We start from the raw sequence: 22,627 nt of genomic DNA on the forward strand, positions 1-22,627 counted from the left end.
ACATAGCTTTCATTTTCTCTCTGTAGCTAGTCTTCCTATCAGACACCTGCACATGTTCAAAACAGTATTTACCTGCAGTTTCCCACTATGATAAATACCATTATTTATATTTTTTTAGCTGAGGGATAAATTGCACTTAAATAATATTGCAAATATGTGAAAATCTGTGGCTTATGGGTGGTGGGACTACGGAAGGCAGATTTTTCAATTTTCCATTAGTTTTGCAACTGAATTACATTTTTTTTCCCTTTTGCGCTGAATTAGAATTGGCTTGTTTATCTATCTATTGCCCTCTGTTGTTGAAAAGTGGTATTATAGATGTTATCATTTATTATTGTTGCTTATGTAGAGCCAACAGATTCCACAATGCTGTTATTTTCATTACTGTCTCCATTGGGGCTCCCAATCTACATTCACTATTAGTATGTATTTGAAGTGTTGAAAGTCAATAATGCTAATCACTGAGCCATCGTGCTACTCACATATACATTTCAATTCACTCACCAGTCATTCATTACCGTACATTTAATACTATAATTTAAATTATTAATAATAAATACAGTTGATTTAGATATACATTGTTTCTTGATTAATTTACATTTGTAAGCTATATTTATTGTATTCTAGGTGAACTGTGAGTGTTGAGACTTATAGCTTTCTATGTTTTAATTCAGTATGGTCACTAAAATAGCTGTTTGACTGTGGCCAGGAATAGGAAAGAAAGCCTGTGAGTCCTGCTTCTCCCTCCTACTTCTTGAGAAAGCCTGTGAGTCCTCCTCTTTATAGAGAAAGTCTGTGAGTCCTGTTTGTCCCATCTACTTCTAGAGAAGGCCTGTGAGTCTTTCGCGTCCCTTCTACTTTTCCAGAAAACTTGGGAGTCTGACTTGTCCCTCCTACTTCTAGAGAAAGCCTGAGATTCCATTGTTCCCCTCCTAATTTCTAGAGAAAGCCGGAGAGTCCAGTTTGAGGAGGCGTTTGGAATGTTGCTTAGAAGACTGTTGCTTGGTGATTTTTCTGTGTGCATATCTTCATCCTCTCCTATATGGTTTTTACTTTCTTTACTTCCCAGTGCTTATTCTGTTGTTCGTGAGTGCATGTTTGTATGATTGCTATTTTAATTTATAAATTGTTAGGTTTGTGTATTCATATACACTTAAACTCCTTATTTCCCTGTGTAAGGGATGGGACAGATAAGGGCTTATTTAGGAGCTCAGCAAGTCATGTGGCCCTGGTGTCTTCACCACCAGAAGTAATCCAGGGAGCAGGGATAGCTAGGGCTCCCCTAGCTTTAGGGATAGGGAAGGAGGCCCGGGATATCCTGCAACAATGCCTTGACAAGTAGATAGAAAAGCAGGATTTACATGTTTTTACTATGAGTGGGCTAGGAAGAGGGACTCGCATGCTGTCTCCAAAAGTGGATGAGGGAAGCAGTATTTCCATGCTTTACCATGAGCTGGTGAGTGAAGCAGGAATCACGTGCTATGTTAAAAACTGGTGGGATGAAGAAGGACATACAATTTTTTTCTATGAGTGGGGGAAAGCAGGACCGATATCCTTCCTAAAAGAAGGGGCAGGAAAAGCAGGACTCACAGGCCTTCTATATAAGTGGTGATGACACTGTTCTAAATATTTTCAAAAGTTCTCAGGTTCCGTTATGAGATGAGCCATTTCTCAATTATTTTGGCCTCCTAAATTCAAATCTGACAAAGAAAATGTTGAGTTATATCTTATTTCTATGGCATCAAGGAGTTTTACTTTTACTGCTAGATATAATTAATGCATACAAGTTTCAGTACTTTGAAACATTATTAGTTTTGCAAATATAAAGATGCAAAATATTTTGTTATGCCAATTTTCTTTATTTAGAGGTAACTTAGCAACAATTCAAATAACCAAAACCTGTCAAACACTATTGCAAATTATAAATTGGTACAGAAATTGCAATATAGCATTTGCTCCTCATTTGGTGACAACTCTTTTTTGCTTGTCTCTTGTACTCTTGCATCGGATCATCTCTCACAATTGCCCAAAAGTAAAAGTAATCTGCAGGCATTGATATATTCAATTTTTCTTGATATCTTTTATGCTTAGCCGCAATATATTAATGAAAACTCTCATGTCTACGTTGATGACACGCAGATCTACCTATCTGGACCCGACCTCACTTCCTTACTGACCAAAATCCCACAATGTCTGTCTGCTATTTCATCCGTCTTTTCTGCTCGTTTTCTAAAACTGAACATGGACAAAACAGAATTCATCATCTTTCCCTCACCTCACTGTACCCCTCCACCTGACCTATCCATCAATGTCAATGGCTCCTCACTTTTCCCCGTCCCGCACGCTCGGTGCCTCAGGATGATCCTTGACTTTACCCTCTCTTTCAAGCCACATATCCAAGCCCTTGCCTCCTCTTGATTCCAACTCAAAAACATTTCCCGGATCCGTACATTCCTTGACCATGAAACCACAAAAACACTAGTACATGCCCTTATCTCCCGTCTCGACTACTGCAACCTCCTACTCTCTGGCCTCCCCCCTAGCACTCTGGCACCACTCCAATCCATCCTAAACTCTGCTGCCCGACTAATCCACCTGTCTCCCTGTTACTCCCCAGCCTCTCCTCTCTGCCAGGCCCTTCACTGGCTTCCTATCGCCCAGAGGCTACAGTTCAAAACACTAACAATGACATACAAAACCATTCACAACCTGTCTCCTCCACACATCTGTGACATGGTCTCCCGGTACCTACCTACACGCAACCTTCGATCATCTCATGATCTCCTTCTCTACTCCTCTCTCATCCTTTCCTCCCACAACCGCATCCAAAACTTCTCCCGTGCTTCCCCGATACTCTGGAACTCTCTTCCCCAACATATCAGGCTCTCGCCTACCATGTAAACCTTCAAAAGGAACCTGAAGACCCACCTCTTCCGACAAGCCTACAACCTGCAGTGATCCCCATTCTACTGAACTGCCACACAACCAGCTCTACCATCTCCTAGTGTATCCTCACCCATCCCCTGTAGACTGTGAGCCCTCGCGGGCAGGGTCCTCTCTCCTCCTGTACTTGTGTGTGCCTTGTTTTACTCATGTTTATTGTACTTGTCTATATTTGCCCCATTCACATGTAAAGCACCATGGAATAAATGGAGCTATAAAAATGTATTATAACAATAATAATAATAGTAATAAATCATGCTCGTCACTCAATGTTCCACTGTTTGGTGGAAAAAAGTCTAGATCAACATGCTGAATTCTTAAAGGACATGTTACAGCCAAGATCCTTATATGTTTTGAGGAGATTTTCCACCAACTCCTTCATTGTTATCTGCTCTTGAGTGTCTCAATAACATTTATTACCACTAATGTGAATGCTACCCATGCAGCCTTTTCCTTACCCTACAACAAATGGAGAAAGTCATCATAGAATCCTAGAATGTTGGAGTTAGAAGTGACCTCCAGGGTTGTCGTGTCCAACTCCCTGTTTAAAGCAGGATTCAATAAACCATCTCAGAAAGACGTCTGTGCAGCCTCTGTTTGAAGACTTCCATTTAAGGAGTACTCACCACTAGGGTTGAGCGAAACGGGTCGATCATTTTCAAAAGTCGCCGACTTTTGGCTAAGTCGGCGTCTCATGAAACCCGATCCGACCCCTGTGCTTGTCGGCCATGCGGTACGCGACTTTCGCGCCAAAGTCGCGTTTCAATGACGCGAAAAGCGCCATTTCTCAGCCAATGAAGGTGAACGCAGAGTGTGGGCAGCGTGATGACATAGATCCTGGTCCCCACCATCTTAGAGAAGGGCATTGCAGTGATTGGCTTGCTGTCTGCGGCGTCACAGGGGCTATAAAGGGGCGTTCCCGCCGACCGCCATCTTACTGCTGCTGATCTGAGCTTAGGGACAGGTTGCTGCCGCTTCATCAGAAGCAGGGAGAGCGTTAGGCAGGGTCCACTAACCACCAAACCGCTTGTGCTGCAGCGATTTCCACTGTCCAACACCACCTTCGGTGTGCAGGGACTGTGGAAGCTATTTTTTTTTTTTTTTCCCCTCAGCGCTGTAGCTCATTGGGCTGCCCTAGAAGGCTCCGTGATAGCTGTATTGCTGTGTGTACGCCACTGTGGAAACCAACTGCTTTTTTCAAAGCACATATCCTCTTGTTCCTTCCTTTCTGCACAGCTATCTTTTCTGTTTTTCCACACTTTTTATTTAATTTGTGCATCAGTCCACTCCTATTGCTGCCTGCCATACCTGGCTTACATTACTGCAGGGAGATAGTAATTGTAGGACAGTTTTTTTTTTTTTTTTTTTTTTTTTTTTTGTGGGAGATTAAGATTGGCATTTCTGCTACAGTGCCATCCCTGTGTGTGCCATCTCTCACTGAGTGGGCCATAGAAAGCCTATTTATTTTTTCCGTGATTTGTGTTCTAAAATCTACCTCAACACAAAAACAGTACATCAATCAGTGGGAGAAAAATATTGGCCTCAGTCAGGGCTTGTGTGCCACTGCTGTGTGTGCTATCTCTCATTCAGTGGGCTATAGCAAGCCTATTTTTTTTTTTTTTTTTTAATATTATTTGGTTTCTAATTCTCCCTGAAAAAAAAAAAAAAAACCTAAAAAAACAGTGGGAGAATAATATTGCCCTTTCAGCTTGTGTGCCAGTCTTGACTCCTGGGTGTGCCACCTCTCTCCCTCTCATTCAGTGGGCCATAGAAAGCCTATTTATTTTTTTTTTTAAATATTATTGGGTTTCTAAAGTCTCCCTGAAAAAACAAAAAATACATAAAAAAACAGTGGGAGAGTAATATTGCCCTTTCAGCTTGTGTGCCAGTCTTGACTCCTGGGTGTGCCACCTCTCTCCCTTTCATTCAGTGGGCCATAGAAAGCCTATTTATTTTTTCCGTGATTTGTGTTCTAAAATCTACCTCAACACAAAAACACTACATCAATCAGTGGGAGAAAAATATTGGCCTCAGTCAGGGCTTGTGTGCCACTGCTGTGTGTGCTATCTCTCATTCAGTGGGCTATAGCAAGCCTATTTTTTTTTTTTTTTTTTTTTTTAATATTATTTGGTTTCTAAAGTCTCCCTGAAAAAAAAAAAAAAACATAAAAAAACAGTGGGAGAGTAATATTGCCCTTTCAGCTTGTGTGCCAGTCTTGACTCCTGGGTGTGCCACCTCTCTCCCTTTCATTCAGTGGGCCATAGAAAGCCTATTTATTTTTTGGTTTTTTTAATATTATTTGGTTTCTAAAGTCTCCCTGAAAATAAAAAAAAAAAATACATAAAAAAACAGTGGGAGAGTAATATTGCCATTTCAGCTTGTGTGCCAGTCTTGACTCCTGGGTGTGCCACCTCTCTCCCTCTCATTCAGTGGGCCATAGAAAGCCTTGTTTTTTTGTTTTTTTTTTAATATTATTTGGTTTCTAAAGTCTCCCTGAAAATAAAAAAAAAAAACATAAAAAAACAGTGGGAGAGTAATATTGCCATTTCAGCTTGTGTGCCAGTCTTGACTCCTGGGTGTGCCACCTCTCTCTCTAATTGTGGGCCATAGAAAGCCTATTTATTTTTTGGTTTTTTTAATATTATTTGGTTTCTAAAGTCTCCCTGAAAATAAAAAAAAAAAATACATAAAAAAACAGTGGGAGAGTAATATTGCCCTTTCAGCTTGTGTGCCAGTCTTGACTCCTGGGTGTGCCACCTCTCTCTCTAATTGTGGGCCATAGAAAGCCTATTTATTTTTTGGTTTTTTTAATATTATTTGGTTTCTAAAGTCTCCCTGAAAATAAAAAAAAAATACATAAAAAAACAGTGGGAGAGTAATATTGCCATTTCAGCTTGTGTGCCAGTCTTGACTCCTGGGTGTGCCACCTCTCTCTCTAATTGTGGGCCATAGAAAGCCTTTTTATTTTTTTCCTTCATTTGTGTTTTAAAATCAACCTCAACACAAAAACACTACATCAATCAGTGGGAGAAAAATATTGGCCTCAGTCAGGGCTTGTGTGCCACTCCTGTGCGTGCCATCTCTCATTCAGTGGGCCATAGAAAGCCTTGTTTTTTTGTTTTTTTTTTAAATATTATTTGGTTTCTAAAGTCTCACAGAGAAAAAAAAAAAAATAAATTAGGTGGGAGATTAATATTGACATTAGTGCTTGAGTGACAGTCCTGCGTGTGTGTCATCTCTGTGATTTGGTGTCACAGAAAACAGAGTGTGTAACATTGTGCCTGATTTTCCTTGTGGTCTCACCAACCTGTTAAGGGATATTGAAATCATACTGAAGTTATAGCTCACCGTGTAAGTTGTTTGACAGCAACAAATAAAGTTAGTTTGGTTACGATTTTTAAACAATGAGGAAGTCTGGTGCAAGAGGTCGTCGTGGGCGTTCATTGTCAGCTGGTAATGATGGTAGTGGTAGTGGAGCATCAGGTGGTCGTGGGGATAAAAATATTCCACCTAAGTCTGGAGCTGTGGAGCCAGTTTCGTCGTCAGGCTACACAAGGCCTCGAACGCTCTCTTTTCTGGGAGTAGGAAAACCGCTTTTAAAGGCTGAGCAGCAACAGCAAGTTTTGGCTTACATTGCAGACTCAGCCTCTAGCTCTTTTGCCTCCTCTTCAGAAACTGGTAAATGTAAAAGCAGCGCGTCGCTTGTGGATGTTCACGGTCAGGGACAAGTCGCTTCCTTGTCCTCCTCAGCAAAAACTACAACAAGAGAGAAGGATGCAGCAGGCGACACAACGGGTCACTCCATGGAGCTCTTTACACATACCGTCCCTGGCTTAGAAAGTGAAACATTTAACAGGCCATGCCCATTACAAGTAGATTCTGACATGGAGTGCACTGATGCACAGCCACAGCCAGAGTACTATGCTGCTCCTTTGACTCAGACCACCACATTGCCCTCTCAGGGTACAGATCCACAATCAGACCCTGATGAGACTATGTTGCCCCGCCACGAACGCTATACCACCGACCGACACAGTGACACAGACGAAGTTGCACACGAGCTCGAAGAGGAGGTAATAGATGACCCAGTTATTGACCCCGATTGGCAGCCATTGGGGGAACAGGGTGCAGGCGGCAGTAGTTCAGAAGCGGAGGTGGAGGAGGGGCCGCAGCAGGCATCAACATCGCAACAGGTTCCATCTGCCGGGCCCGTATCTGGCCCAAAACGCGTGTCAAAGCCAAAACCTGTTGGAGGACAGCGTGGCCATCCGGTTAAAGCTCAGTCTGCAATCCCTGAAAAGGGATCCGAGTCTAGGAAGAGTGCAGTCTGGCATTTTTTTAAACAACATCCAACTGATCAGCGCAAAGTCATCTGTCAAAAATGTTCAACTAGCTTAAGCAGAGGTCAGAATCTGAAAAGTCTAAATACTAGTTGCATGCATAGACACTTAACCACCATGCATTTTCAAGCCTGGACTAACTACCAAACGTCCCTTAAGGTTGTAGCACCCTCGGCCAATGAAGCTAGTCAGCAACGCAACATCCCTTCCGTCACTGTAAGGCCACCATTTTCCGCACCACCGGCAGTATCTGTGCAGGTTTCTTTGCCAGCCAAAAGCAGTCAGGGTCAGGGAATCACCAGTTTAGTAGGAGGAAATATTGCATCTAGGGCACCGGCGGAAACAATACCGTCTCCAACCGTCTCTCAGTCTGCCATGTACACCGGCACACCCGAAAGTTCCACGATCTCCTGCTCTCCAGTCCAGCTCACCCTACATGAGACTCTGGTTAGAAAAAGGAAGTACTTATCCTCGCATCCGCGTACACAGGGTTTTAACGCCCACATAGCTAGACTAATCTCGTTAGAGATGATGCCCTACCGTTTAGTTGAAAGCGAAGCTTTTAAAGCCCTGATGGAGTACGCTGAACCACGATACGAGCTACCTAGTCGACACTTTTTTTCCAGAAAAGCCATCCCAGCCCTGCACCAGCATGTTAAACAGCGCATCGTCCATGCACTTAGGCAATCTGTGAGTACAAAGGTGCACCTGACTACAGATGCATGGACCAGTAGGCATGGCCAGGGACGTTATGTGTCCATCACGGCACACTGGGTGAATGTGGTGGATGCAGGGTCCACAGGCGACATCAATTTAGGGACAGTTGTGCCTAGCCCACGGTCTAGGAAACAGTTGGCTGTAGGCGTTCGCACCCCCTCCTCCTCCTCCTCGTCCTCCTGCAGAAGCTACAGCTCTTCCACAGAACGCAGTCGGCCAACCACTCCATCGGCAGATGACACTGTTGCACACCAGTTGTCCCATTATGGGCCAGCTACTGCCAAGCGTCAGCAGGCTGTATTGGCTATGAAGTGTTTGGGCGACAACAGACACACCGCGGAAGTTCTGTCCGAGTTCTTGCAACAAGAAACGCAGTCGTGGCTGGGCACAGTAGATCTTGAGGCAGGCAAGGTAGTGAGTGATAACGGAAGGAATTTCATGGCTGCCATCTCCCTTTCCCAACTGAAACACATTCCTTGCCTGGCTCACACCTTAAACCTGGTGGTGCAGTGCTTATTGAAAACTTATCCTGGGTTCTCCGACCTGCTCCTCAAAGTGCGTGCACTTTGCTCACATATCCGACGTTCGCCTGTACACGCCAGCCGTATGCAGACCTATCAGCGGTCTTTGAACCTTCCCCAGCATCGCCTAATCATAGACGTTGCAACAAGGTGGAACTCAACACTGCACATGCTTCAGAGACTGTGCGAACAGAGGCGTGCTGTTATTTATTTGTGGGAGGATACACGGGCAGGCAGTAGGATGGCAGACATGGAGTTGTCAGGTGTGCAGTGGTCGAAGATACAAGACATGTGTCAAGTCCTTCAGTGTTTTGAGGAATGCACACGGCTGGTTAGTGCAGACAACGCCGTAATAAGCATGAGCATCCCCCTAATGCGTCTGCTGATGCAAAGTTTGACGCACATAAAGGAGCAGGCGTCTGCACCAGAGGAAGAGGGAAGCCTTGATGACAGTCAGCCATTGTCTGGTCAGGGCAGTGTACAGGACGAGGTAGCGGGCGAAGAGGAGGTGGAGGACGAGGAGGATGATGGGGATGAGTATATTTTTAATGCGGAAACTTTCACGGGGGCACAGGAAATTGGTTGCGTGTCACGGCCGGGTTCTGGTTTTTTGAGGGACACAAGTGACGTAGATTTGCCTGCAACTGCCCCTCAACCAATCACAACCGGAGATTTGACAACTGGAACTTTGGCCCACATGGCGGATTATGCCTTACGTATCCTAAAAAGGGACACACGCATTACGAAAAAGATGAACGATGACGATTACTGGTTGGCCTGCCTCCTTGATCCACGCTATAAAGGCAAATTGCAAAATATTATGCCACATGAGAACTTGGAACTAATATTAGCAACCAAACAATCAACTCTTGTTGACCGTTTGCTTCAGGCATTCCCAGCACACAGCGCACGTGATCGTTCTCACACAAGCTCCAGGGGGCAGCAGACTAGGAGTGTTAGGGGTGCACACATCAGAAGTGGCGTTGGACAGAGGGGTTTTCTGACCAGGTTGTGGAGTGATTTTGCTATGACCGCAGACAGGACAGGTACTGCTGCATCAATTGAAAGTGACAGGAGACAACATTTGTCCAGTATGGTTACTAACTATTTTTCATCCCTTATCGATGTTCTCCCTCAACCGTCATTCCCATTTGATTACTGGGCCTCCAAATTAGACACCTGGCCAGAATTGGCAGAATATGCATTGCAGGAGCTTGCTTGCCCGGCAGCAAGTGTCCTATCAGAAAGAGTATTCAGTGCTGCAGGTTCAATATTAACCGAAAAAAGGACTCGTCTGGCTACCCAAAATGTTGACGATCTAACATTCATTAAAATGAACCACAACTGGATTTCGAAATCTTTTGCCCCACCTTGCCCGGCCGACACCTAGCTTTCCTATGAAAAGCTCTTGCCTGTGAATTACTTTTCTAATGTCTAATTTGCTGCAGCTGATTGTACAGCATACGACATGTTTACACCTCCCTAAATGGCAAAACTCCCCACACGGGGCCGTGGTATCGCGACTTGGCGCAAGCACCCGTGAGACTGCTGTTTGTCTGAAGAGGTGGGTGTGCTCGCTTTTGGTTGACGGCATTGCTACTGGGTCCCTCATAGTACAATGTAGTGTCTCTGGCGGTGGTGGTGCGCACCCAACGTCAGACACACCGTTGTAACATGAGGGGCCCTGGGGCGGTCCCGCCGGCCTCAAGAGAGTTCCCCCCTACCCCAGCTCAAAATGTGCTCTACCACGTGCAAAATTATGTCGCACAGCTCCACCAATCTTTAGTCTATTCGCTGACATCATTCAATGTCTGGCACTGACAATACAAATTTGTAGACATCTATGATGCAACTTAAAGTAGTCTGTGTCTGTGTCCTATATTGGCACCATTAAATAGTTACTGCCAAATTACAATGTCAGAAACTCAGTAGATGAGCCCACCCCTGTACCTAAGTATGCCACCTTTTTTTTTTGTTTTGGTTGTTTTGCGAGACATTAACATCTATTTATATTTTGGGAGTACTGGGACAGACACTCCTTGCACTACTCCTCCACTCACCACCAAGCTGCCTGTGTATCCATGTAACCGCTGTAAAACTGCCATGAGCCTATTGTTTGTTATTTTAGGCCTTTGATAGCCTGTCTGCGGTCCCTACTTTAAATACTCCTCCACTGACCACCAAGCTGCCTGCCCGTGTATCCATGTAACCGCTGTGAAACTGCCATGAGCCTATTGTTTGTTATGTTAGGCCTTTGATAGCCTGTCTGCGGTCCCTACTTTAAATACTCCTCCACTGACCAGACCACTGCTGCCCGTGTACCCCTGGAACCAATTATAAAGTGCCTACAGCCAGCCCATTTTCTTATGTTAGGCCTTTGAAGCCTGTCTGCGGTCCCTACTTTAAATACTCCTCCACTGACCAGACCACTGCTGCCCGTGTACCCCTGGAACCAATTATAAAGTGCCTACAGCCAGCCCATTTTCTTATGTTAGGCCTTTGAAGCCTTTCTGCGGTCCCTACTTTAAATACTCCTCCACTCACCACCACCAAGCTGCCTGCCCGTGTATCCATGTAACCGCTGTGAAACTGCCATGAGCCTATTGTTTGTTATTTTAGGCCTTTGATAGCCTGTCTGCGGTCCCTACTTTAAATACTCCTCCACTCACCACCAAGCTGCCTGTGTATCCATGTAACCGCTGTAAAACTGCCATGAGCCTATTGTTTGTTATTTTAGGCCTTTGATAGCCTGTCTGCGGTCCCTACTTTAAATACTCCTCCACTGACCAGACCACTGCTGCCCGTGTACCCCTGGAACCAATTATAAAGTGCCTACAGCCAGCCCATTTTCTTATGTTAGGCCTTTGATAGCCTGTCTGCGGTCCCTACTTTAAATACTCCTCCACTGACCAGACCACTGCTGCCCGTGTACCCCTGGAACCAATTATAAAGTGCCTACAGCCAGCCCATTTTCTTATGTTAGGCCTTTGATAGCCTGTCTGCGGTCCCTACTTTAAATACTCCTCCACTCACCACCAAGCTGCCTGCCCGTGTATCCATGTAACCGCTGTGAAACTGCCATCATGAGCCTATTGTTTGTTATGTTAGGCCTTTGATAGCCTGTCTGCGGTCCCTACTTTAAATACTCCTCCACTGACCAGACCACTGCTGCCCGTGTACCCCTGGAACCAATTATAAAGTGCCTACAGCCAGCCCATTTTCTTATGTTAGGCCTTTGAAGCCTGTCTGCGGTCCCTACTTTAAATACTCCTCCACTCACCACCACCAAGCTGCCTGCCCGTGTATCCATGTAACCGCTGTGAAACTGCCATGAGCCTATTGTTTGTTATTTTAGGCCTTTGATAGCCTGTGTGCGGTCCCTACTTTAAATACTCCTCCACTCACCACCAAGCTGCCTGCCCGTGTATCCATGTAACCGCTGTGAAACTGCCATGAGCCTATTGTTTGTTATGTTAGGCCTTTGATAGCCTGTCTGCGGTCCCTACTTTAAATACTCCTCCACTGACCAGACCACTGCTGCCCGTGTACCCCTGGAACCAATTATAAAGTGCCTACAGCCAGCCCATTTTCTTATGTTAGGCCTTTGAAGCCTGTCTGCGGTCCCTACTTTAAATACTCCTCCACTGACCAGACCACTGCTGCCCGTGTACCCCTGGAACCAATTATAAAGTGCCTACAGCCAGCCCATTTTCTTATGTTAGGCCTTTGAAGCCTTTCTGCGGTCCCTACTTTAAATACTCCTCCACTCACCACCACCAAGCTGCCTGCCCGTGTATCCATGTAACCGCTGTGAAACTGCCATGAGCCTATTGTTTGTTATTTTAGGCCTTTGATAGCCTGTCTGCGGTCCCTACTTTAAATACTCCTCCACTCACCACCAAGCTGCCTGTGTATCCATGTAACCGCTGTAAAACTGCCATGAGCCTATTGTTTGTTATTTTAGGCCTTTGATAGCCTGTCTGCGGTCCCTACTTTAAATACTCCTCCACTGACCAGACCACTGCTGCCCGTGTACCCCTGGAACCAATTATAAAGTGCCTACAGCCAGCCCATTTTCTTATGTTAGGCCTTTGAAGCCTGTCTGCGGTCCCTACTTTAAATACTCCTCCACTCACCACCACCAAGCTGCCTGCCCGTGTATCCATGTAACCGCTGTGAAACTGCCATGAGCCTATTGTTTGTTATTTTAGGCCTTTGATAGCCTGTCTGCGGTCCCTACTTTAAATACTCCTCCACTCACCACCAAGCTGCCTGCCCGTGTATCCATGTAACCGCTGTGAAACTGCCATCATGAGCCTATTGTTTGTTATGTTAGGCCTTTGATAGCCTGTCTGCGGTCCCTACTTTAAATACTCCTCCACTGACCAGACCACTGCTGCCCGTGTACCCCTGGAACCAATTATAAAGTGCCTACAGCCAGCCCATTTTCTTATGTTAGGCCTTTGATAGCCTGTCTGCGGTCCCTACTTTAAATACTCCTCCACTCACCACCAAGCTGCCTGCCCGTGTATCCATGTAACCGCTGTGAAACTGCCATCATGAGCCTATTGTTTGTTATGTTAGGCCTTTGATAGCCTGTCTGCGGTCCCTACTTTAAATACTCCTCCACTGACCAGACCACTGCTGCCCGTGTACCCCTGGAACCAATTATAAAGTGCCTACAGCCAGCCCATTTTCTTATGTTAGGCCTTTGAAGCCTGTCTGCGGTCCCTACTTTAAATACTCCTCCACTCACCACCACCAAGCTGCCTGCCCGTGTATCCATGTAACCGCTGTGAAACTGCCATGAGCCTATTGTTTGTTATTTTAGGCCTTTGATAGCCTGTGTGCGGTCCCTACTTTAAATACTCCTCCACTCACCACCAAGCTGCCTGCCCGTGTATCCATGTAACCGCTGTGAAACTGCCATGAGCCTATTGTTTGTTATGTTAGGCCTTTGATAGCCTGTCTGCGGTCCCTACTTTAAATACTCCTCCACTGACCAGACCACTGCTGCCCGTGTACCCCTGGAACCAATTATAAAGTGCCTACAGCCAGCCCATTTTCTTATGTTAGGCCTTTGAAGCCTGTCTGCGGTCCCTACTTTAAATACTCCTCCACTGACCAGACCACTGCTGCCCGTGTACCCCTGGAACCAATTATAAAGTGCCTACAGCCAGCCCATTTTCTTATGTTAGGCCTTTGAAGCCTTTCTGCGGTCCCTACTTTAAATACTCCTCCACTCACCACCACCAAGCTGCCTGCCCGTGTATCCATGTAACCGCTGTGAAACTGCCATGAGCCTATTGTTTGTTATTTTAGGCCTTTGATAGCCTGTCTGCGGTCCCTACTTTAAATACTCCTCCACTCACCACCAAGCTGCCTGTGTATCCATGTAACCGCTGTAAAACTGCCATGAGCCTATTGTTTGTTATTTTAGGCCTTTGATAGCCTGTCTGCGGTCCCTACTTTAAATACTCCTCCACTGACCAGACCACTGCTGCCCGTGTACCCCTGGAACCAATTATAAAGTGCCTACAGCCAGCCCATTTTCTTATGTTAGGCCTTTGAAGCCTGTCTGCGGTCCCTACTTTAAATACTCCTCCACTCACCACCACCAAGCTGCCTGCCCGTGTATCCATGTAACCGCTGTGAAACAGCCATGAGCCTATTGTTTGTTATTTTAGGCCTTTGATAGCCTGTCTGCGGTCCCTACTTTAAATACTCCTCCACTCACCACCAAGCTGCCTGCCCGTGTATCCATGTAACCGCTGTGAAACTGCCATCATGAGCCTATTGTTTGTTATGTTAGGCCTTTGATAGCCTGTCTGCGGTCCCTACTTTAAATACTCCTCCACTGACCAGACCACTGCTGCCCGTGTACCCCTGGAACCAATTATAAAGTGCCTACAGCCAGCCCATTTTCTTATGTTAGGCCTTTGATAGCCTGTCTGCGGTCCCTACTTTAAATACTCCTCCACTCACCACCAAGCTGCCTGCCCGTGTATCCATGTAACCGCTGTGAAACTGCCATCATGAGCCTATTGTTTGTTATGTTAGGCCTTTGATAGCCTGTCTGCGGTCCCTACTTTAAATACTCCTCCACTGACCAGACCACTGCTGCCCGTGTACCCCTGGAACCAATTATAAAGTGCCTACAGCCAGCCCATTTTCTTATGTTAGGCCTTTGAAGCCTGTCTGCGGTCCCTACTTTAAATACTCCTCCACTCACCACCACCAAGCTGCCTGCCCGTGTATCCATGTAACCGCTGTGAAACTGCCATGAGCCTATTGTTTGTTATTTTAGGCCTTTGATAGCCTGTGTGCGGTCCCTACTTTAAATACTCCTCCACTCACCACCAAGCTGCCTGCCCGTGTATCCATGTAACCGCTGTGAAACTGCCATGAGCCTATTGTTTGTTATTTTAGGCCTTTGATAGCCTGTGTGCGGTCCCTACTTTAAATACTCCTCCACTCACCACCAAGCTGCCTGCCCGTGTATCCATGTAACCGCTGTGAAACTGCCATGAGCCTATTGTTTGTTATGTTAGGCCTTTGATAGCCTGTCTGCGGTCCCTACTTTAAATACTCCTCCACTGACCAGACCACTGCTGCCCGTGTACCCCTGGAACCAATTATAAAGTGCCTACAGCCAGCCCATTTTCTTATGTTAGGCCTTTGAAGCCTGTCTGCGGTCCCTACTTTAAATACTCCTCCACTGACCAGACCACTGCTGCCCGTGTACCCCTGGAACCAATTATAAAGTGCCTACAGCCAGCCCATTTTCTTATGTTAGGCCTTTGAAGCCTGTCTGCGGTCCCTACTTTAAATACTCCTCCACTGACCAGACCACTGCTGCCCGTGTACCCCTGGAACCAATTATAAAGTGCCTACAGCCAGCCCATTTTCTTATGTTAGGCCTTTGAAGCCTGTCTGCGGTCCCTACTTTAAATACTCCTCCACTGACCAGACCACTGCTGCCCGTGTACCCCTGGAACCAATTATAAAGTGCCTACAGCCAGCCCATTTTCTTATGTTAGGCCTTTGAAGCCTGTCTGCGGTCCCTACTTTAAATACTCCTCCACTCACCACCACCAAGCTGCCTGCCCGTCTATCCATGTAACCGCTGTAAAACTGCAATGAGCCTATTGTTTGTTATTTTAGGCCTTTGATAGCCTGTCTGCGGCCCCTACTTGCAATACTCCTCCACTGACCACAATGCTGCCTGGAGTGCCTGCCTGTGTATCCATGTAACCGATGTAAAACTGCCATGACTGCCTACTGTTTGTTATTTTAGGCCTTTGATAGCCTGTCTGCAGCCCCTACTTGCAATACTCCTCCACTGACCACACCAATGCTGCCCGTGTACCCCTGGAACCTATTTAAAAGTTCATAGAGCCTAGTTATATATTTTATTTACTATTAATAAGGCCATGATGGACTACGCTGTACCACGCTACAAGCTAACCAGTCGACACTTCTTTTGCGAGAAAAGCCATCCCAACCCTCCACCAGCATGTAGAAGACCGCATTGTCCATGCACTCTGGCAATCTGTGAGTACAAAGGTGCACCTGACAACAGACGCATGGACCTGTAGGCATGGCCACGGAAGATTACGTGTCCATTACGGCGCAATGGGTTAATGTGGTGGATGCATGGTCCACAGGGGACAGCCTACTAAGTCTGTCTGCAGTCCCTAATTCAAATTGTGCTCCACTGTCTAAATCGGAACTTCCACCTTCTGGCTTTCGGCCTATAGTATCAGAAATTAAACTGCATTTGGCCTTCAACTTTGGTTAGGGCCTACTAACGGCTTCTGCCCCTCCCTGGTGTTGCCCTCAACTAAATAAAGCTGAGCTTCAACCTTCTGCTCCAAATTACCATTTTGAAAAATGCAATAGGCTTTTCAGGCCTACTAAAGGAGTCTGTCTGTGTGCCCCTCCCTGGTGTTGTCCTCAACTAAATAAAGCTGAGCTTCAACCTTCCGGCTCTCATTATGTGGTTTTAAAAAAAAAAAAGGTGGTTAGGGCCTACTAACGGCTTCTGCCCCTCCCTGGTGTTGTCCTCAACTAAATAAAGCTGAGCTTCAACCTTCCGGCTCTCATTATGTGGTTTTAAAAAAAAAAATGGTGGTTAGGGCCTACTAACGGCTTCTGCCCCTCCCTGGTGTTGTCCTCAACTAAATAAAGCTGAGCTTCAACCTTCCGGCTCTCATTATGTGGTTTTAAAAAAAAAAAAGGTGGTTAGGGCCTACTAACGGCTTCTGCCCCTCCCTGGTGTTGTCCTCAACTAAATAAAGCTGAGCTTCAACCTTCCGGCTCTCATTATGTGGTTTTAAAAAAAAAAAAGGTGGTTAGGGCCTACTAACGGCTTCTGCCCCTCCCTGGTGTTGTCCTCAACTAAATAAAGCTGAGCTTCAACCTTCCGGCTCTCATTATGTGGTTTTAAAAAAAAAAATGGTGGTTAGGGCCTACTAACGGCTTCTGCCCCTCCCTGGTGTTGTCCTCAACTAAATAAAGCTGAGCTTCAACCTTCCGGCTCTCATTATGTGGTTTTAAAAAAAAAAAAGGTGGTTAGGGCCTACTAACGGCTTCTGCCCCTCCCTGGTGTTGTCCTCAACTAAATAAAGCTGAGCTTCAACCTTCCGGCTCTCATTATGTGGTTTTAAAAAAAAAAAGGTGGTTAGGGCCTACTAACGGCTTCTGCCCCTCCCTGGTGTTGTCCTCAACTAAATAAAGCTGAGCTTCAACCTTCCGGCTCTCATTATGTGGTTTTAAAAAAAAAAAATGGTGGTTAGGGCCTACTAACGGCTTCTGCCCCTCCCTGGTGTTGTCCTCAACTAAATAAAGCTGAGCTTCAACCTTCCGGCTCTCATTAAGTGGTTTTAAAAAAAAAATGGTGGTTAGGGCCTACTAACGGCTTCTGCCCCTCCCTGGTGTTGCCCTCAACTAAATAAAGCTGAGCTTCAACCTTCTGCTCCAAATTACCATTTTAAAAAATGCAATAGGCTTTTCCGGCCTACTAAAGGTGTCTGCCCCTCCCTGGTGTTGTCCTCAACTGAACAAAGCTGAGCTTCCACATTCTGGCTTTCGCCCTATACTATCAGATATTAAACTGCATTTGGCCTACTAGTGTGGTTAGGCCCTTGAAACAGTGTCTGCTGCTCTTGGGTTTGCTACTCCACTGAACAAAGCAATGCCGCCTGTTTAGTCCTGTTACCAATTTTGAACTGCATGTAGCCTACTTTATTCTTTGGCCCTATATCTGTTTCCTCCTCATCCTGCCCATTGCCCAGCCACTGCTAAATGAGTCTGCTGGTACATTGACCGAGACCACTACATTCCCCTTGTACTCTACACAGCCAGAATCTGTCCCTGCTGAAAGTAAGGTTCCCCTTCCCGCATGTTATACCACCTTACACAGGGACAAAGAGGAAGGTGCAGATGAAAGTGCAGGTTCCTTCATCAGGTGGGGGGGCATACTCGTTGGCGACGTCACTGGCACAGGGCCCCTCAGAGTACGCAAAAGTGTCGCTGCTGGTGGGAGGCGCCCCCGCCATGCAAACACACCGCCGTACTTTGAGGGGCCCTGTGCCAGTGGCAATGCGAACGAGTGGGCCCCCCCCCTGCTTGCTCAGGATCACAGCACTTGCAACTTTTAAATAATTACCTTTCCCTGCAACACCGCCGTGACGTAGTCCGCATTTCCTGGGCCCACGAAAAACTTGAGCCGGCCCTACTCCCCCCACAACTTTTGCCAAATGACCCCCAATTCCCTATGCCCAACTATTATTATAAAGTTAATTAAGATTGACAAGCTTCAGAAACAAGAATGGATGTTTTTGGCATTAAAATGGGCACTGTAGGTGTTTTCCTGGCCTCCACTCACTGCCGACTATGCTTCCCCATTGACTTGCATTGGGTTTCGTGTTTCGGTCGATCCCCGACTTTTAGCGATAATCGGCCGACTGCACTCGACTCGACTCTGGACAAAATCGGGTTTCCCAAAACCCTACTCGATCTTAAAAAAATGAAAGTCGCTCAACCCTACTCACCACCTCTCGTGGCCGCCTGCTCGACTCATTGATCACCCTCGCTGTCAAAAAGTTTTTTCTAATATCTAATCTGTATCTTCTCCCTTTCAGTTTCATCCCATTGCTTCTAGTGTTTCCATGTGAAAATGAGAACAAGGATGATCCCGCTACACTGTGACAGCCCTTCAGATATTTGTAGACAGCTTTTAAGTCTCCTCTCAGTCTTGTTTTTAGAACAACCATTAGTCATAGGACATACTTTGAAGTCCGAGAGGGATAATTACTTCACGTGATCTAGACTCTGTGCTTCTCTTAAAGGGAACCTGTCAGCAGGCTTGCGCTGAGTAACCTACAGACAGTGTCAGGTCAGCACCGTTATACTGATTAAAATGATGCCTTTGTTGATGAAATCCGTCTTGTGGTTGTTGATTAATTTTTATTTTCAGTGCTCAGTTAATTATGCTCGTGATCCGGGGCGGCCTGTAGGGGGTCTTCATGTGACAATCCGATACATGCTATTGCGCAGGCGCTGAAGGCACCATCTTGGAGGAGGCAATTCATTTTTTTCTAGCAAGATGGCGCCACCTACACCTGCACAGTACCAGCTTTCAGATCACCAATAACTGCTACTGTGCAGGCTCGGCCAACGCCATTTTCAGACTGATTTTTTAAAAAAATTTTTGTATACCATCAAAAACTATAATTAAATACACATTATGGATGTGATCGTTCTGCAGCACAGGCGCCGCCACCACCTGCTTGCAGATGGGGATTTTTAATTTTTTTTATATAATATTCATTATGTAAACTAGGGGCAGGTCAGTGAGGGATCAGTGACCTGTCAGCAGGTTGCATTATGAATGGCTAATCAGAGCACCACATGAAGACCCCCCACAGGCCGCCTTGGGGCACGAGCATATCATTAGCGTAAAACTGAAAATAAAGATTAAACAACAACCACAAGACAGATTTCATCACCAGGTGTCATTGTAATCAGTATAATGGCTCTGACCTGACACTGTGTGTAGTTACAGTGCACAAATCATACAATTTTTGGATGATTAGTTTGAGAATTCCACCGATCACTTCTAGATTCTTCTGCACCTGGCTGTATGATCCAGTATTGCCTCCAAGCGGATACAGTAAGCAGCAAGAGAAAGTCAGGATATAATTAGTGATGAGCGAGTATACTCGTTACTCGGCATTCCACGAGCACGCTCGGGTGATCTCTGAGTATTTGTGACTGCTCGGAGATTTAGTTTTCGTAGCCGCAGCAAGCAGGCAACCCCCACATGTATTCAGCCTGTCTAGCAGCCGCAAATCTTACAGCTGCTGCGACGAAAACTAAATCTCCGAGCACATCGAAATACTCAGAGAAAATCTGAGCGTGCTGGGTGAAACCCGAGTAACGAATATACTCGCTCATCACTAGATATAATATTATTATTATTTATTTATATAGCACCATTAATTCCATGGTGCTGTACATGAGAAAGGGGTTACATACAGGGTTATAAATATCGTTTACAGTAAACACGTTTACAGTGACAGACTGGTACAGAGGGGAGAGAGGACCCTGTCCTTGGGGACTTACATTCTATGGGATAGTGGGGAAGAGACAGAAGGTCGGAGGTGCAGCAGCTATGGCGGTGGTGAGGTGGCTGCTCTGGCGATGGTGAGGCGGCAGAATGGTTGCAGGCTGTAGGCTTTCTTGAAGAGATGGGTTTTCAGGTTCCGTCTGAAGGATCCGAGGGTGGTGGATAGTCGGACGTGTTGAGGCGTGGAATTCCAGAGGATGGGGGATATTTGGGAGAAATCTTGGAGGCGGTTGTATGAGGACCGAATAAGTGTGGTGGAGAGTAGGAGGTCTTGGGAGGATCAGAGATTACGTGAGGGAAGGTACTGGGAGATTAGTTCAGAGATATAGGGAGGGGACAGGTTGTGGATGGCTTTGCAGATCAGTGTTAGTAGTTTGAACTGGATTCGTTGGGGAATTGGGAGCCAGTGGAGGGATTTGCAGAGGGGTGAAGCAGGGGAGTAGCGGGAGAGAGGTGGATTAGCCGGGCAGCAGAGTTGAGGACAGACTGGAGTGGTGCAAGAGAGTTAGCGGGGAGGCCACAGAGGAGGGAGTTGCAGTAGTCGAGGCGGGAGATGATAAGGGCATGCACAAGAGTCTTAGTAGATTGTGGGGAGAGGAAGGGACGGATTCTGGCAATATTTTTGAGTTGGAGGCGACAAGAGGTGGCAAGAGTTTGAACGTGTGGTTTGAAGGACAAGGCTGAGTCGAGAGTTACCCTGAGGCAGCGGATTTCAGGTGCAGAAGAGAACGTGATGCCGTTTACCATAATAGATAGATCAGGTAGAGGGGGATACGTGAGATGGGGAAAAGATGATGAGTTCGGTTTTGTCTACATTGAGTTTTAGGAAGCGAGAGGTGAAGAAGGAGGATATGGCTGACAGACACTCCGGGATTCTGGACAGAAGAGAGGCGACATCTGAGCCAGAGAGGTAGATCTGAGTGTCGTCCGCATACAGGTGGTACTGGAAGCCATGGGACTTTATGAGTTGCCCTAGGACAAGGGTATAGATGGAAAAAAGTAGGGGCCCTAGGACAGAGCCCTGAGGGACTCCAACAGAGAGAGGGCGGGATGAGGAGGTAGTGTGGGAGTGGGAAACGCTAAATGTGCGGTCGGAAAGGTATGAGGCAATCCAGGACAGGGCAAGGCCTTTGATGCCAAGAGAAGAAAGAATCAGCAGCAGTAGGCAGTGGTCGACTGTGTCAAAAGCAGAGGACAGGTCAAGAAGGAGGAGGATGGAGAACTGTCTGTTAGCTAATACCAAATTATCCGTCATAGCGCCAATCACAGTCTCCATGTTTGGTACCATCTATTGTGCATTATGAGACTGCCGGCCATGGAGCTCCCCAACATGAGTTATTCACAAATCCATGTATTGTGCTGCCAGTGAGGCTCATCTATAGAGCCCATCTATTGTTGCCAGCCACAAAGCCCTAATGATCAAAAATTCACCTAACTCCCTCTTTTGCGTGAATTCAGGTGAACTGTAATACCAGACATAGCCTGTCAATAAAAGTGGTGCTGTTTTTGGAAAAGAAAATCTCATTTACACGTGAGCAGACTGTCTTCTTGCTGCACACAAAGTTACTCCAAAGAAAGAGAAACTTCCTGCAGGATCAACGTATGACATTGCTGAGATGATTCTTTATCTTATAATTTTTGCATATAAATCCTCATCAATCTCTCCTTCTTGGCTTCGGTGTCATTATTGTGAGACGTGTGGTCGCATTAAAAAGTCTATAGTGCATTTCACTATTGTACTTACCTCCAAACTTGCATGGAGGGAACACACCAGTAAAATCGGGGGATTAGACAGACGGAAGCCATCCACACCTTGGCTCAATTTTAGTTCTAAAGAATAAAAATACAAAGTTATTAGTATAAATTATGTAGTGCTGAGGAAGCAACAAAAAAATCTGCTTTCTGGAAAGTACAGGAGGTGTTATCAGTCATTGAAAGGATGAGGGAGGAGGTGAGCTGTGATATCACCTATTGTGAATGGTGGATCCTGTGCTATCTACTGCATATAGAGGTGTTATCGGTCATTGTACAGGAGGAGGTGAGCTGTGACATCACCTATTGTGAATGGTGGATCCTGTGTTATCTACTGTATATAGAGGTGTTATCAGTCATTGTACAGGGGGGGGGAGGTGAGATGTGACATCATCTATTGTGAATGGTGGATCCTGTGCTATCTACTGCATATAAAGGTGTTATCAGTCATTGTACAGGAGGAGGAGGTGAGCTGTGATATCATCTATTGTGAATGGTGGATCCTGTGTTATCTACTGTATATGGAGGAGTAATCAGTCACTGCACAGGAGGAGGTGAGCTGTGGCATCACCTATTGTGAATGGTGGATCCTTTGTTATCTACTGTATATAGAGGTGTTATCAGTCATTATACAGGAGGAGGAGGTGAGCTGTGACATCACCTATTGTGAATGGTGGATCCTGTGTTATCTACTGTATATAGAGGTGTTATCGGTCATTGTA

At 45.9% G+C, this 22,627-nt stretch overlaps 1 protein-coding gene across 1 annotated transcript in view; it reads right to left on the reverse strand.

Annotated features, from left to right (window-relative positions):
- Positions 1–22,627, reverse strand: part of KYNU (kynureninase) — a 119,448-nt gene that overhangs the window by 12,443 nt on the left and 84,378 nt on the right. The window contains exon 12 of the mRNA XM_077273017.1: positions 21,898–21,983. Within this exon, the coding sequence (XP_077129132.1) occupies positions 21,898–21,983 (86 nt within the window). The remainder of the gene's footprint in view (positions 1–21,897; positions 21,984–22,627) is intronic.

This window comes from Ranitomeya variabilis, chromosome 7 (genome assembly GCF_051348905.1).
Source record: "Ranitomeya variabilis isolate aRanVar5 chromosome 7, aRanVar5.hap1, whole genome shotgun sequence".
Taxonomy (NCBI): domain Eukaryota; kingdom Metazoa; phylum Chordata; class Amphibia; order Anura; family Dendrobatidae; genus Ranitomeya; species Ranitomeya variabilis.